Raw genomic sequence first — 16117 nt, 5'->3', positions numbered from 1 at the left:
CATATTAGATGTTAAAACCAAATATATATATATATATTTCCTTATTAATTCACTTAAAAATTATAAACTTATTACATTTTCAATAAAGATTTCTATGAAAAATAACTATATTTTCAAAAAAGTGTTAGACAAGTGACACTGTTTTTTGCAAATCTCCCAATGTCTGCCTTAATAGAAGACAGCTGAACTCTCACATTCTGCATTCAATCTGTTGTGATATGCTGTTTTGGCTGAAGTATGTGAGAAAAATATGGACTGAAAAAGACACATAGTTTGCAAAGGGCAGGAGTAACAGAATAGCAAAATAACTGGAAATATTCTTCTATGATATTACATCAAAACTCAGTAAGTGGTAGTTTCTTAAAGGTTTGCTGTAATCTATCTGAATAGAATAGAAAATAGAAAATTTAATCTATCCAAAACCAAAGCAATGACTCTTCATACCCTATTATGTTAAAATCCATTGGCCTAACTTTGGATCTTTTACCCATGGATGATTTTATAATATCATGAATTGGTCATTTGGAAATATTGGTTCACTGAATTATGCAGATGTTCCAAATGTGGACACATTTCATTCTACAATATAAGAAAGATCATATTCATTAATATCACCATCATCTCATCAGAAACATCTTTAAGTACTGGGAAGCTGGGAAGCTCACAGTGGCAGATACAGGTTTTCCAAAACTCTAATTTTCACTTGAAAGCTCAAATTTTATCACTGGCAACAAATACTGTCAGTTGTTTTCCTTGAAGTGAAGCTCACTTGGTTCGTTTTCCAGAAAATGTCCGCCAGAACCCAAGCCTGACCGTTCAGGGCCGGCCTGCCAGCCTCCTCCAGGTGCAGCTTGTGTTTCAGGAAGGGTAGCAACTGGCGCAGCCGGCAACCGCAGGTGCTCTTCCTCAGACAACCCTGCCTCGTGCAAAGGATAAAAAAGGCGTGTACCAAAGAGCCAAGATTTAAGAAAACTAATAATTTTAATGCTTTATCAAGGGCATTCTGAAGTGAAACTGGGATTTTTTTTTTTACTGAGAGCATATGGCAATGAAGAAAACAATAACCACCAGCACAGTCAGACGCCACCATCTTGATTCAAGCTCAGGCACCAGCAGTTTCACCCACCCACAATCAGCGCAACTGTCAACATGGGGAAAAGGCCAATAACTAACATCTTCTATTATTATGAAAACAGTGTCGCCTCGGGGACCCGAGCGAGCACCGAGCACACGGTGAGAACAGCTAGGCTGCACCATCAGCATTGTTCTGTTGGTGGTTGACCACCACCCGCCTCATCTTCCCCATACATTTTGTTTCAGCCTCCATGGCCTCTCAGCAGGATTTTTCCAGTGGAGACACTGTGATACAGTTTTGCCTGTTTGTTTTTACCTGGGCTGTGTTTCTCAGATTCTGCTTCCTCTGTTGGAGCCCTGTAACTATGTCCCTTCAGGCAAGCCTTTTAATCAAGCCCCAGTTTCCTCATCAATCACACATAGATAACGATCTCTGCTATTGAGCCTTGAAAGACATAATCTATGTGGAAGCCCTTGGTGAACGATTCATTTTTTCATCAGTACATTTTTATTGAATCCCTATTGTGTGCCAAGCACTGTCCTCTATGCCAGCAGAAACAAGGTTCTTGTTTTATGATTAAAAAGCTCACTTCTGGGGGTCAGGGTATAAAGAAAAATATCAGAGACATAAAGAGTGATCATGAGCGACTGGGGAGCTGCTTAAGATGGGGTGATCAGGAAAGGAAGTGACCTAGACACTGGGTGCAAACTACAAGAAGGAGCCAAGTGTGCAAAGGTCAGATGGAAGAGCATTCCAGGCCTTTCCATTCAAGAAGCAGAAAAGGCAGGTGGGGTCAGATCAAGAAGCTTTGTGAACCAGGGTGGAGTTTGTGTTCTACTCCAAGCGGCCTGGTAAGTAATGGAATCTGATTTACACTTTAACAAGCTCCCTCTGACCACTACGTGAAGAATCGATTGTAGGACAAGAGCAGACATAGGGAGACCAGTCAGGACACAATTCTAGCTATCCAGATGAAAGATGGTAGTTGCCTGGACTGGGCTCACATCGGTGGAGACAAAATGAGGTGGTCCAATATAAGATACAATTTGGAGGCAAAGTTGACAGGTTCTGCTGATGACAGACAGTACAATGAGCAGAGGAAGAAGAAATAATTACAGATAAATTCTAGATTTACAGTTTGAACAACTGAGTGGGTGGTGATGACAGTGTGTTGTGATGGAGAAAACCCAGGCAAAGCAGGCAATTAGGTACCTGAGACAAGAGTCACAGCATGTAGACGGCACATAAAACCATGAGACTAGATGAGATCAGCTAGCAAGAGGTGTACAGAGAAAAGAGAAAGGGCTCCAAGATCAAGTTCTGGAACACTCTACGCTCAGCTGTCAACCAGCAAAGGAGTCTGAGGAGGAGCAGTTAGTGACCTCAGAGGAAGACCTGGAGTTTCAGGAAGACACAGAAGCAAGTGAGGAAAAAGCTGTGTGAATGAGCGAGTGGTCCACCCTGGAATGCTGCTGAGAAGTCGAAAAGATAAGGACAGAGAAGTGACATTTAGATTTAGCAACAAATGATGACCTTGTGGAGGGCAGTCTGAGTGGCATGGAAGAGAGCCTAAATGGAGTAGATTGAGAGGATGCAAAGTGAGGAAACAGGAGTAAAGAAGGGTTTCCCCTTGCTCCAAAGACAACCTAAACATTTGACTGTCCATATATCAGTTTAATGTATCTACTTGGCTTCCTCCGTGGTTTATTCAAATATGGCTACAAAGCAAGGTGACTAAGTCTAAAGACTGGTTTGGGAAATGGCTTCATCATTTTATAGCTACATCTCCTACACACATGCAGGTATAGTGTCTCTGTCAATGGTTTTCTTTCAGAGCAATAGCTCTCAGGCTTCCCTGATTCCATCCCACATACGTAAGGTAAAGCTCCATCTGAGACCAATTATCTCCACATGCCCACTTTGCGGAAAAGGAACTCTGTGATAACTATAAAGTATCACAGTAAAACATAAATGGCGGAGTTATATACAAATCTGTTTTAGCCATAGGCCTATGAATGATTCACTTCGAACTGTAATTCACATGCCTAGTTATCTGAAAATCACAAGTCAAAAATGCCAGTGAGGCATATACATATTTACTACACACAGAACCAAACAACAAACTTGATAATTTGATAATAAGAGTATTAAACTTACAGTAACTTAGTAATTAAAATGCAACAATAGTGGCATCTGAAAACCAGGAATGGTTCAATACCAAGACTGTGGGAATCCCAACCGAGAGCGGGCACGTGCTGTAGTTCTGTGAGGATGCCAAATGCCGAGAGGCAGAAAACTTGGAGTCATCACTCAACTTTGGTAAAGTTGTCAATTTTAGGAACCCTTAGCAACTCCACTAAATAGGACAACAGTAAGTAACTACTGATACATATACAATAAAAGTGTGTGGACTTGGGACTTCCCTGGTGGCACAGTGGTTAAGAAGCCACCTGCCAATGCAGGCGACACAGGTTCGAGCCCTGGTCGGGAAAGATCCCACATACCACGGAGCAACTAAGCCCATGCACCACAACTACTGAACCTGCGCTCTAGAGCCCATGAGCCACAACTACTGAGCCCATGTGCCACAACCACTGAAGCCTGCGAGCCTACAGTCCGTGCTCCACAACAAGAGAAGCCACCACAATGAGAAGCCTGCGCACCGCAACGAAGAGTAGCCCCCCCTCACCGCAACTAGAGAAAGCCGCATGCAGCAACAAAGACCCAACACAGCCAAAAATAAATAAATAAATAAATAAAATTTATTTTTTAAAAAAAGTATGTGGACTTGCATATGGATCACAGGAAAAAGCAATGACTGAGTCTGCATTTAGGGCAGTCAATTGCCCACTGGAAGAAGTAGTCTACACAGGTCCTGGTACAGGACAACCGGGTCCACACCTGTTGCTTTACAATGATGCTGCATCATCAGACTGCTGGAGATCACCTCCAGCACAGGGAAACAGTCTGGCATCATGCCCATGTGCTCAAGATTCCTAGAATCTTGAAGTCACATATGGGTAACCCACAGGCCAGAGCCAACCCCACAAATGGACTGCTTCGTGTTTTGTAATATTCGAATTAGTTCCAATATTTTAAAATTGGAAAACTTCACATTAAAAAAAAAAAAAAAAAGTTTTCTGGCTTCTCAAAGAAAAGAGAGAGAGAGGGAGACCTGGCCAGGACCAGCTGCCCTTTGAGCTGCAGCCTGTGCTCTTCAGCGCCTCACTGATCTCAGCCTCCAGAAAGTCAGGCACGAGTCAAACCTCAGCTACCATTTATCTATGAACCTGTGCCATTATTCTCCTTCTGTCTGGCCTGTTTCATTCATTTATGCTACCTTCCAACTCTCAGCATCATTTGGATCTGTACCCTTTATCCTAGCATAGTGTGCTGAAAAGGTCCCCTCAGGGTCTAACCAGGGGAAAGAGACTACAAGGATGTCCAGAGGCCAAGCTCTCACAAACTTAACTAAAAATGTTAGCTGCTGATCTTCTTCTTTATTAAACAACTTGCAAAGGTCGGACACAGCAAACTTTCTCCCCTGGATCTTTCTAAGTCAAAATCTCAGTAATTACTCTGACTCCCAGAACTTTTCTTCCTCTTAATAACCTATGAAGAGCTTACCAGGGAATGTTAATCATTCACAAATTGTTTTAATTAAAAGGTCAAAAATAAATCCATCAATCAGTTTTGAACAGTTTAAGCATGGGTTTAGAGTAGCAAAGGGAACCACATTTCAAAAGAAAAAAGAAAAAAAAGCCCTCCAAATAGAATGGAAAAAAAAAAAAAGATTACAGTTAGTTTTAAAATGTCTTTTCATATATGCATAGGAACCACAAAAGCTTTAAACCATATAATTAGTACTAAAGATGTCCGTAAGACAAACTTTATACAATCTCTTCCAATGACCATCTTTTTAGTCTCTAAACTACTTTTGGATGAAACAAATTTTCCTAATAACAACTGAAGCACCAGTTACTAGTGACTGACTAGATAGAATTACCACAAGGGTAATCCTATATATGTTCAACATCATACACTAAAAACAACAATCTTATATAAACATATCCATAAACCCAGAGCAAGCACACTGCATTACAACACCAACTACCCCTCTTAGGCTAAAATGTTCAAATCAATAAAGACAGTTTTGAAGGAGAAAACAAAGCACAAAAAAAACCCAAAAACAAATTATAAGCGTGTATGGGTGAGACGATCCCACCCTTTTGCTCTGGAGGCCAGGAAATAGATGGTGGTTGATTAAGGACAGGTTTAACAAAATTGACTGTTTTCTTTCCTACTAGCTTCTTAAGTCACTATCCACACTCCAACACCATGAGGACCCCCTACCAGACCCAAGTTCCAACCCATCATACTCTATTATTAGAGAAATTGTCTCCACCTAACAGTATCGCGACACCACATAAAAGTACGAAAGTCTTGATTCAAGACAAACTGTTTAGAAGTCTATGATGAAGTTCACTGTAACTTTAAAATAACTTTGCATTAATTTGTTACTAGCTGAACATTTGCCAGTAATCTTGTTTCCTAGCATACTATATTAGACTTCTGCACTCCACCTAGCTTGGACAAAAAAAGTAAACTAGCCACTAAGTAGACTAACCACGTTGGGACAAATATTATATCCCAAGTTGTCTTTCCTCTAAGTGTTAACAATACAAAGTTTAACAGCACAAAGTATATCAGAGAGCATGTAAATAGTTGCAATGCTGTATTTTCTAACTTGCTTAACTTCCATTGTCTGAATTAGAACTTACTTTGAATCTAATTAACACTATCCAGTGAATAACTACTAACCAAAACAGCTTTTTCCATTTACAATTAAAAAATGGAGTCTGAAATGGTTTGTGCTTTTTGGTTGACTTGCAACATGTGGCTGAGAAAAAATATCGCTGCTCTCCCAAGGACATATTTCTGGCCCTGAACTTTCTTGAAAAAGTTATCAAGGTCTAAGGGACGCAGGCTCAATCCACTTACCCGATCCTTCATCCTCCAGCTCTGAGCTAAAGATTTGGAGCCTTCAATTTTCTCACAGTGCCTCTTTTTCATGAAAGCCAAAGGCAGGTTCCAGTCAGTAAGATCGGCCTCATCTTCCTCCCCGAGACCCAGGAGGGGCGACTGCAGCATCTCGGATTCCATCACCGGGGGAGGGGGTGGGGGAGTCCTGGGCAGCAAGCGCTCGAGAACCTCCAGCCTTAAAAACTAGTGTGTACCAGAATTGGTGAAATAAGAAACAGAGAAGGGGGAAGTAGAAAAGGAAATGGATGGAGAGTGTGCGGAGACCCTCGCTGAGGCAAGAAGTCTGAGATCCTTCTCTCTAACTCTGCGCGAGAAGTCAGAAGGGGTGGGAAGAGCGGTGGGAAATGAGGGAACCCAAGGAGCTCCTCACAGACACACACGCCCCCAGATCCCAAGCCACCGGCTGCTTCTGAGGCTGTCCGTTCCCGGAGGGGCTGCGAGCGGAGCTGTCAAAGGCGTGCGAGACTCCAGGCCTCACGATGACCCTGCTCTCGGCCTCCAACGCCTCAGCCGATCCGAGGACAGGCAGGCCGCCCGCTCTTGGTGCCGGTTTGCCGACTGGGCTGAGGTCTTCGGCCGAGGGGAAGAGGTTCAGAGCGCCTCGGGTCTCCTACAGCCACTTTCAGCCCTGCGGATCTCGCACTCGCCGGAGCTGCTGCAACCAGAGCCAGGACGGGCCCATCGTGCTTGCCCGCAGCCGGCTCCTCAGCCCCGGGTCCGCGCGGCCTGGCCGGTCCTGGACTCCGGCCCCGTGGCTCTCTCCTGCCTGAGAACGAGTCCTGGGAAACGGGCGACACGGAGCCGCGGAGAAAACGCGTAACGTGGGCTTATTGGGTTTGGGGAGTTTTGCCCTCTGGCTTGAAGCTACAGTGAAACTCCTCTCATCAGCACATCAAGGAGGACGCCATATTGCCAAGACCCAGCATGCAGCGCGATCTACGGCGTGGCGAACAAGCCAAACTTCCTCAGAGCGTTCTGGCCATGCTTCCCAGGAGGCAGCGAGAGGCGTCCCTTCCTCCCCGTTACCATCGTTACCACAATTAAGCTTTCTAGAGTTTATGGCAGTTAGTATAATAGATGCGTCATATCAAAGTCAGTCCTATAAATGAAACTGTGTTATTTGGAAAAAAGCTTTTTATTATTACAAATGGACCTACATGCTTCTGAAATTAAAGGATTCGACCCCTTGTCCAGATTTTGAAAAAGCAGCAAAAGCTTCAGAAAGAACAATTGATAACATTACAAAAGAAGATAGTATTGGGGGGGTAGGGGTGTAGTATCCTCCACAGTATCAATCAGATTTTCTTTTTTATTTTCAAGGAACACTAAATGAAAAAATTAATTTCGACAATTATAATTTTTTGCTTAATCCATCTTATTTTCTGTGCGGTTTATTCTTATTTTGATAGAGCTTCATGTGCAAACAACTAAACGCTACAGATTTCTATGCGTGTCACGCCTCCTGCGTTACTTTATTGCTGTATTCCATAAACATTGCGTATTTACAGTTTGTGGATAACTGTGTCCCATGCGGAGGGATTATAAACCCCAAGCAGCATGTGGTGCCTGCCTTCAATAAACATAGTGTCTAGTGAGACACAGATGTAACCGTTAGATAGAGCCGGGCAGAAGGCAAAGAGGCTCGTCTTCCCCTCTGCATTTAGGTTTTGAGGTCAGGCCCACCTGTATCTGCATCTCAGCTGTATCACTTTCCATGTCTGTGACCTTGGTCAATCCCTTAACTGGTTCAGCCTCACTTTCCTCAACTATAAAACTGGGTTAATATAATACCCACCTTGAAGGATAAAATTAACCCGTGTAGGTATCTGGTATATAGTGAGTGCCCAATACAATTCCAGCAATGATGCATCTATAGCTGGAGTGAGATCTAGCAGCCCTGTGTGCTTTACTAATCTAAAACCTCAGGGTGGGCTCTGGAAGAGACCCTTTTTCTCAGTGTGGTTTCCTAGGGCTTTGACACAATGTGGCAGCCCATATAAAAATCCTGATGGCATTTGTGTTCCTTTCAACAGCCGAGTGAATAGTGCAATCCCAGATCATTCTCACCTAGCACGTCACAGGCATTTAATTAAAATTCTTGGATTAAATCATTACCATTCTAAACATTTATTCAGTTATTACATCCTGATGAGCCCAATCCTCCCATTAAACTCAGGGCAAATTCACCAGAACAGAAATAGAGGCTAAAATCTGCCTTTTCCTTGCTCTCTGTGTTGACAAAATATCCCCCACAGTCACCAGCAGAGGCTTCAGGACTGCAGGGTCCTGAGAAGACCCCACTCTCACCTGAGGGCAGCAGCATAATTCCAGCTCTGCCCTGTCACCCTGCAGCACACAACAGTGAAGGTCAGGGTCCCCAGGCACTCTTGCAGGAAGCAGCAGTTACAGAAAAGCAGCAGCATTAAACCCATTCATTCCTAACTAGCCCTGTGACATGGGAAAACCCACTTAATCTGTGTGAGATTCAGTTTCCTCACCTATGAAGTATGTCACCTGGGGAAATCTACTCACCCTGTCTGACATTCTAAGCGAAGGTAGTAACGGAGCCCGTGGAACCCAAAACTGGCAGGTTGTCAGAATCACCTGGGAAACTATTTTAAAATAAAGATTCACCCATACCTACTGAATCACGGGGAGAGGGAGGACAGGGATTCAGGATCTCTATTTTTTAATCAGGTAACCCTGATGATAACTTAAAATCAGTCAGATGTGGGGATACTGGACAATATTCTCGTTGAGGATATTGAGGATATTAGGCAATATTCTCCCCCAATGATTCTGTTCCAGCCCCATGGTGGGCCCTCAATAACTATTTGTACTGAACAAATGAATACTATGAAGCAATTATCCAATCTTCCATCTAATACATCAGAACAAGACACCCTCTCCCCCAAACTACATAACAAAACACGCCCTCTACTGTTTTACAAATGTGACCCCAGAACCAAGAGGCCTTTAGGGTCCATGTCCTGGACTGAGGGTTGGATGCAAACATTCTGTCCCCAGCCCACCACCAATTCCTGCAGAATTGCCAGAGCCTCTGCCCTCCTCTGTCCTCAGTCTCCACATCTGAGACAACAGAAACTTAAAGAAGGTGAACCTCTAAAGACACTTCGGGGTCAAAATTCTGTGATTCATATAAAAACCAGAAATGGGCAGATGAAAGCCCAGCTCCCAACCTGAAGTTTCAAGAAGGGGCTTGAATCATTTCACAGCATCATGACTTTTAAAAGAAACCTCTTCCCAGTGTGCCATGAGCGGCTCTATTCAAGTCCCAGATAAGCATTTGGAAGCATGGCTCTAGGTTTCCAGAAGGCAGCGAGCGTCGATGACTAATAACAGGCTGGAAATTCAAGGGCTAACTTTTCTCACCTGGGTGATCTCATTACCATGGCGTGTGATCGGCCAGCCACTTGGGCCTGCCGTTCTGATTCCCAATATCTCCAATTCTTCACAAGCAAGGACATCTCCTGCTTGCCACAAAGCCTCTAAATAAGATACTTTAATCATGAAAACAAGTTCTACAAATCTCAAAAAATGCGTAAAACCTGATCTGGTTCAAGCTATGGAAGAGGAGAGAATGTTAATGAAATCCTGCTGGGGGTAAACATCAGGCTGCCAATGTGGAACTGGGAGAGAGAAGGGGCTTTTAGGCCCAGCTCTGATGTGAAACAACAGAATAACATTTGATCTTCCTGTACAGAGAGGGGGGACCTTGTCTTACAATATGAAGGTCCAGCAGAAGACCCCTTCCAGCCCAAAATCTCAGGGGTAAATTTGGGATAACAACTGGGGCAGGGAAAGGGTCTGAATAGATGCCTTGGGAACATAGCATGTTGCCCAGGAAGAACCAAGGAGGCTGGGTTTTCACAGCCTTCAAGCTCAGCTGTTGGCTAATCTTCTCTCAAAACACAAGACCATCACAGCCGAGGCGTTCCATTTGCAGGCAGGACAGGCTGCGTTCCATCCTCCAATATTGCAGTTTCTCCGCTAAATCAATCAAGGGCACTGAATGTGTTTTGTCATCAAGAATCAGGAGCAAGCCTGGAGGTCAAGCAACTCAAGAAAACCTGTGCTTCGCTGAGCTATTATTTTCCATGCAGGGAGACCAGCCAGCTCCCACCCTTTCCAGAGAAATCTATGCTTAGCTTAAAAGAAACAAAAATAAAGTACTTTGCCATTGTCTGAGCATCATTACTCTGTTTTCAGCAGAATCCAAGCCACTCCCCCCTCTGCAGGTCAGATGTTTTGTTGACAGCGAAGTGAGAAGAGAGAAAGGGAAGTAACAGCACCCGCAGTTGGAGACGCTGGCTTTGAGAACCCAAACGAGCCCACCTCCCTCTCTGCCCATTCCACCGTCTAAAAATATGGCAGTGTTTGTGTATGTGCTTTTCACCTCCTATTGCATATCTTTCTATTTTATGTACAAATTTTTACACTGAGCAAGTAAGGTTTTGGGAAGCACAAACAAACAACAATGTTATTCCATTTTAAAAAGGAAGTGACCCCTGAGTAGCATGGGGACTATGGTAAAAGATTCCTCTTATTGAATAAACTTCACCCACTATCCACATTTCTTCTTTCAGAATTGAGAATTTTTGCACAGCCTCAGCCTTAAAGAGCCAGCCGAGAAGGAAACACACAAGGAAGGGGACAGAAGTGGATCCTTCACCCCTGGCCCTTTCCTTCCCACTCTGGGGGCTATTTTGCCTAGGGTGGTGAAGAGCTATCTGGGGACCCTAGAATTTGGAGCAAGGTGAGGAGTGATGGAGTTGGAAGGAAATGTGTCTCAGGTCCAGTCACCATTGGGCCCAGCTTGCAGCACAGGAGCCCTGACCCGTCAGTCTGGAGGCCTGGTGCTCCCCACTCCAAGCCTTCACTGAACCAGACACCACTGTCCACAGCCCTTGTAGAGAAGGGACGAAAGCCAGTACCTTTCCCAGTCACAAGTTCATTCATGTGAGCCCCGTCTTCCTCCCCTAGAACCTGGAGGTAGAATCACTGGGATGTGGTCTATGCCCAGGGCAGAAAGAGTGCCTAAAAAGAAAAAAGAGGAAAAAAGGAAAGCTTTTATGATAGAGACTATACTGAGAAAAATTGTTATCCAATAAAAAAATATGCAAATGGAATTTTATAACCTTTTATTTTAATAGTATTGCCTACAATAAGATTCTACCTTTATGAAAATACAAATAATATCACCACTGTCTCTTTTTAAATTCCCCATTTGTTATTTTATGTAATATTCACATCTCATCAATGATTCTCAGGTTCTCAGTGAGCACGAGGTCCTGGGGGAGCCAAGGCTAACCCAACCGTTGCCTCTGCCTTTAATAGGGGGCATTAGAGAATGTGCCAGTAACTAAAATATTGTAATCCTGATAGTGTTTGTGGTGAGCCAAGCCCTTTTCATGAGAATTAACTCCTTTAATCCTCCTAATAACCCCCTGTAAGCCTCCTGTATTAGATCCACTTTACCAGTAAGGAACTTGAGACAGAGAGCAATTAAACAGCTTTCTCAAGATTTCCCTGCTGGCCAGGGCTGGGCGAGAGTCCAACCAGCATGTCTAAGGCCAGGACCTGGGAGCCATGAGAACCTCCTTGGGCCCTTGGGAGTCACACCTACCAAAGTTCAAATCCCCACTCTGGCGTTTCTGTGTCCTGGGACCCAAGGGAAAGGTGCTGAACACACCCCAGCCCCAATTTCATGTGTAAAATAGGGAAACTAATAGTTTCTGTTTCGTAGCGATGTTATAAGTGTCAAATCAGCTAGTGCCAGGCACACAATAAGCATTCAATAAAGGCTGTTTTTATTAACAAACTGCTATAAGAACCAATTCCATGTAGGAAGATTAAAGAGGCTTCTTGGAAAACACAGCATGTGTGCCTGAGCCTCAAAAGTGGATTTCTTTTTTTCAAATAATTTAAATTGTTTTTTTCCAAATGAAAACCTTACACTTGGGGTGGGAAGGAGAGGTCAGAGTGGGATGTCTCGTTTTTCACGGGAGATGTCAGTGGATCAGACTGTAAACTGATTTTTAAAAAGTAAAGAAAGAAACACACTATGTAGAAATGCTGAACTGAATGTTAGAAGAAACAGCCCAATGTGTAGACCATCTGCTCCAGGCGTGGGGTGATGTGGGGCAGGGGGCAGGGACCACCACCTTCCCTGCATTATAATCCCAGAGATAATATTTGACACTTTAAACAGTATCACATAGTACATTGACAATTTTTCTTAAATTTAAAAAATAAAAGTAATAGATATTTGCTGGAGGAAATTGGAAAATGTCAATGTCAATGTCAAAAAAAATTACCCATCAGTCCACAGCCTAGAGTAACTACTGTTTCCATTTTATGTATTTCCTTCTTGCCTTTTCTTTCTGGCTTATATATATTTAAAATTATATTTGCATTTTACATTAGAAAATAACATTATTCTGAAACATTATTTTGAAAGTAAAGAAGAAACACTTTTAATTCTATTGCACACACATAACTGCTCTTAATATTTCTTTGTATAGCCTTCCAGTATATGTTATAAATATTTATTATAAATGGACATACTTATTTGTAAGGTTTTGCAAAAGAGAATCATTCAATTTTGTATAAACACTGTTTAACAAAACCTTTCATTTTGTGCCTTTTTCACATAGCAGAAGCATTTTCCCGAGTCCACACTTCCTAGCATTCTGCAAATCAACATCATTAACCACTGCCATGTATCCCTGGCACAGACAGTAACTGAAAAATGTGGAGGGGAGACCCATAGAGAAGGATTTTAATTTAAAAAAAAATTTTTTTTTTTTTATTGTGGGCTAACCCTTGGGGCTGCTGCCTTAAGCCAGAACTTTCACTTGGTTTAATGAAATTCAACAGGCTAGACCTTTGGTTACAAAGACAGAAGGCAAACACCCTGCAGTTCATTTCCAAAAACATCTTGAGGGACCTTAAGCCTGCTTGTGGAGCCTTGGGAAGGTTCTTAAGTGTTTGATTTAGTACTAATTAAAATAATTATTGTAATAATGATGGCTAACATAGCATACTTCCTATGGACCAGACCCTGTTATAAGCACTTCACATGTATTAACTCAATGCCTACAACACTCCTATTGTCCCCATTTTACAGATAAGGAAGCTAAGGCACAGACAGATTAAGGAACTTGCCAAAGCTATACAGCTAACGAGTGGTGGAACCAGGATTCAAACCAGCAGTTTCCCAAATTTTGCTACATCAGAATCACCCGCGGGGCTTTAAAGACCTGATGCCCAGGCTGCACCTTCACCATTAGAATGTCAGGGGTGGTAGCCGGCAGCAGCTTGGAACCCCCAGGTGCTCCCAGTGCTGGGAAGTGGGGGACCCACGGCCTCGAGGTCTGAGTTCTTAACCACTGTGTTAAGCGCACCCAGGGGCTTGTTTCCAGCCTGCCAGTGCCAGCATGGAGGCAGTGACATGGTTTCCTGAAAAACGTGATTAGGTCCAGTCTTGGGGAAACGTGCTGTTGTGGTGACATGTCCAGGCTGTGCCATCTGCGCATAGGTGCGGGTGAGGGCTGGTTCAAAGCTGGGAGCAAGCTGGCCAGAGAAGACTCGTGGTGGGCTGGATTAAGTCTCTCTGGGTAACTGGATGTCCTGGTTTCCTGGGGCAGCCCCAGCTGTACCTTCTGCCTGGACATATTATTAACAGTACCCTCTTACATTCCCAAAATGTCCTGGTTTGGATGATAAACTACAATCACCCTACCTTTACCCTCTCTCATGGGACCCTATACTTTCTACTCACAGCATATAGAGTAGTTCTAATCAAACCAGTGTTTATTTTTTATTTATTTATTTTTAAATTAATTAATTAATTATTAATTTATGGCTGCATTGGGTCTTCGTTGCTGTGCACGGGCTTTCTCTAGTTGCGGCGAGCAAGGGCTACTCTTCATTGTGGTGTGTGGGCTTCTCATTGCAGTGGCTTCTCTTGTTGTGGAGCACAGGCTCTAGGCGCGCGGGCTTCAGTAGTTGTGGCACGTGGGCTCAGTAGTTGTGGCTCGCAGGCTCATTAGTTGTGGCACGTGGGCTCAGTAGTTGTGGCACACGGGCTTAGTTGCTCCGCGGCATGTGGGAGCTTCCCGGACAAGGGCTGGAAGCCGTGTCCCCTGCATTGGCAGGCAGATTCTTAACCACTGCGCCACCAGGGAAGTCCAAACCAGTGTTTATTTTGATGTCCCTTTCCCCACCTAGGTAGAAACTCCGTGAAGACAGGGACCACATCTTCTGATTCTGCCCCGCAGGGATCACAGAGCCTGGTAGGGTGGCAGACACACCAGAAGTATTGGTTGAATGACTCAGATGAGCAGGGCTGCCCTGCTCCGATGAACACCAGGCACAGGCACACTGACCACACTTTAGGGCCATAGCAGCTACTGTTACCCGAAAACTGGGTTTGCCTCTTGGTGGGTATCGAGCCAAAACACACAACGCACAAGAGCAGGAGAAGGAAGGATTTATTTCTTGCAACAAGTAAGGAGAACACTGGGGATCTTTCCCAAAGCAGTGTCTCCCCGAGCAGCAAAACTGGGGAAGTTTTAAGCTAAGGGTACATGCATATTCATGAAGGGGCTGAAGCAGAGGAGAACTCAGCATAGAATTGGGGCAAAGGTCAACAGAGTCTGAGCTTTAGTTGATGGAAGTCACGAGGGTCAGCAAAAGTCAACATCATCATTCCGTAGGCTCTAGTTAATCTGGTGGTCGAGCACTGGAGGGGGCTTGGATCCTGCAAAACAGCTCAGGAATGTACTCCAGGCTAATCTTTACCTTTACAATTGATTTATTGTTTCAAATATGGTTATTTCCCTGGTCTGGTAATAGCTGTTTGTTCTTACCTTCTTTTGTTCCCTTAAAATCATTAACTACTGAGGCCTATTCTTGTGCAAGGGCAAGCACTGTGGCCAGGCTCAGATCACAAAATGGTTTAGACCTGAAATGGCTTCTCTTGTGTCAAGAAAGCGATGAATGCCTGGTTCTCTTCCTCCCGGAACCCCCTACCCTGTCTGCCTACACTACAGCTGACCCCTTGGAGGCAGGAAGCAGTGGGGAGGGGCAGACCTGGGGAGTATGTGAGAAACCCCCAATGCCACTCCAAGAAGAATGGCCGCCCAAGGAGTCAAAGGACAAAGACTTGGGGCCATGCTGACCTGATTATGAAAAGAAAAGTGACTTTATTTTGAACCCCCAAGTGAGTAAAATGGGGCATAGGAACATCTTGGCCCCTGAATCTTGGCTTTTATCTATCTCTGATTAATTCCTTGTATTAGTCAAGCTAGGCTAAGTTCTGGACACCCCCTCCAAAGTCTCAGCAGAAGGCCATTGTTCACCCACACAACAGGTGAGCTCAATACAGGTGTTTGGGATGATCTCATTCCATCGTGTGGGTCCCACCGCCCCCCAGGACTCGGGGTCCTTAGCTAGGTGTCTGCTCCCAGCCAGAGGGAGCAGCTCGGAAGGGAATCCAGGTTTCTATTGGCCAGGCCTGTGGCTTACGTCACTTCTGGCCGCATTCCACTGGCCAAACTCGGTCATGTGCCACAACTAACTGCAAGGGAGACTGGGAAATGTGGTGTATGTGCCTGGGAGGAAATGCAATAAATTTGGTAAATAAGGAGCTATAGGGACTTCCCTGGAGGTCCAGTGGTTGAGAATCTGCACTTCCACTGCAGGGGGCATGGGTTTGATCCCTGGTTAGGGAACTAAGATTCCGCATGCCGAGCAGTGTGGCAAAAAAAAAAAAAAAAAAAAAAAAAGGAGCTATAAGATTTCTTCCTAAAAATTAGTCCAAAAAGGCTATATTTGTTTCCCAGGGCTGATGTAACAAAGTACTACAAACTGGAGGGCTTAAAGCAGCAGAAATTTATCATCTCACAGTTCTAGAGGCCAGAAGTCTGAAATCAAGGTGTGAATAGGTGGAGCTCCCTCTGAAGGCTCCAGGAG

The 16117-nt window shown here is 44.1% G+C and overlaps 1 protein-coding gene across 5 annotated transcripts in view; it reads right to left on the bottom strand.

Annotated features, from left to right (window-relative positions):
- Nucleotides 1-7037, bottom strand: part of RPTOR (regulatory associated protein of MTOR complex 1) — a 344195-nt gene extending 337158 nt beyond the window's left edge. For all 5 annotated transcript variants that reach the window (XM_059906939.1, XM_059906941.1, XM_059906940.1 and 2 more), the window contains exon 1: nt 6077-7037. In XM_059906939.1, coding sequence (XP_059762922.1) covers nt 6077-6238 — 162 coding nt within the window. In that variant the 5' untranslated portion in view covers nt 6239-7037. The remainder of the gene's footprint in view (nt 1-6076) is intronic.
- Between the last annotated feature and the right edge of the window lie 9080 nt (nt 7038-16117).

This window comes from Balaenoptera ricei, chromosome 20, assembly GCF_028023285.1.
Source record: "Balaenoptera ricei isolate mBalRic1 chromosome 20, mBalRic1.hap2, whole genome shotgun sequence".
Classification (NCBI taxonomy): domain Eukaryota; kingdom Metazoa; phylum Chordata; class Mammalia; order Artiodactyla; family Balaenopteridae; genus Balaenoptera; species Balaenoptera ricei.
The sequence above is the reverse complement of the archived record's forward strand: the minus strand, read 5'-3'. Positions and strand labels throughout refer to the sequence as shown.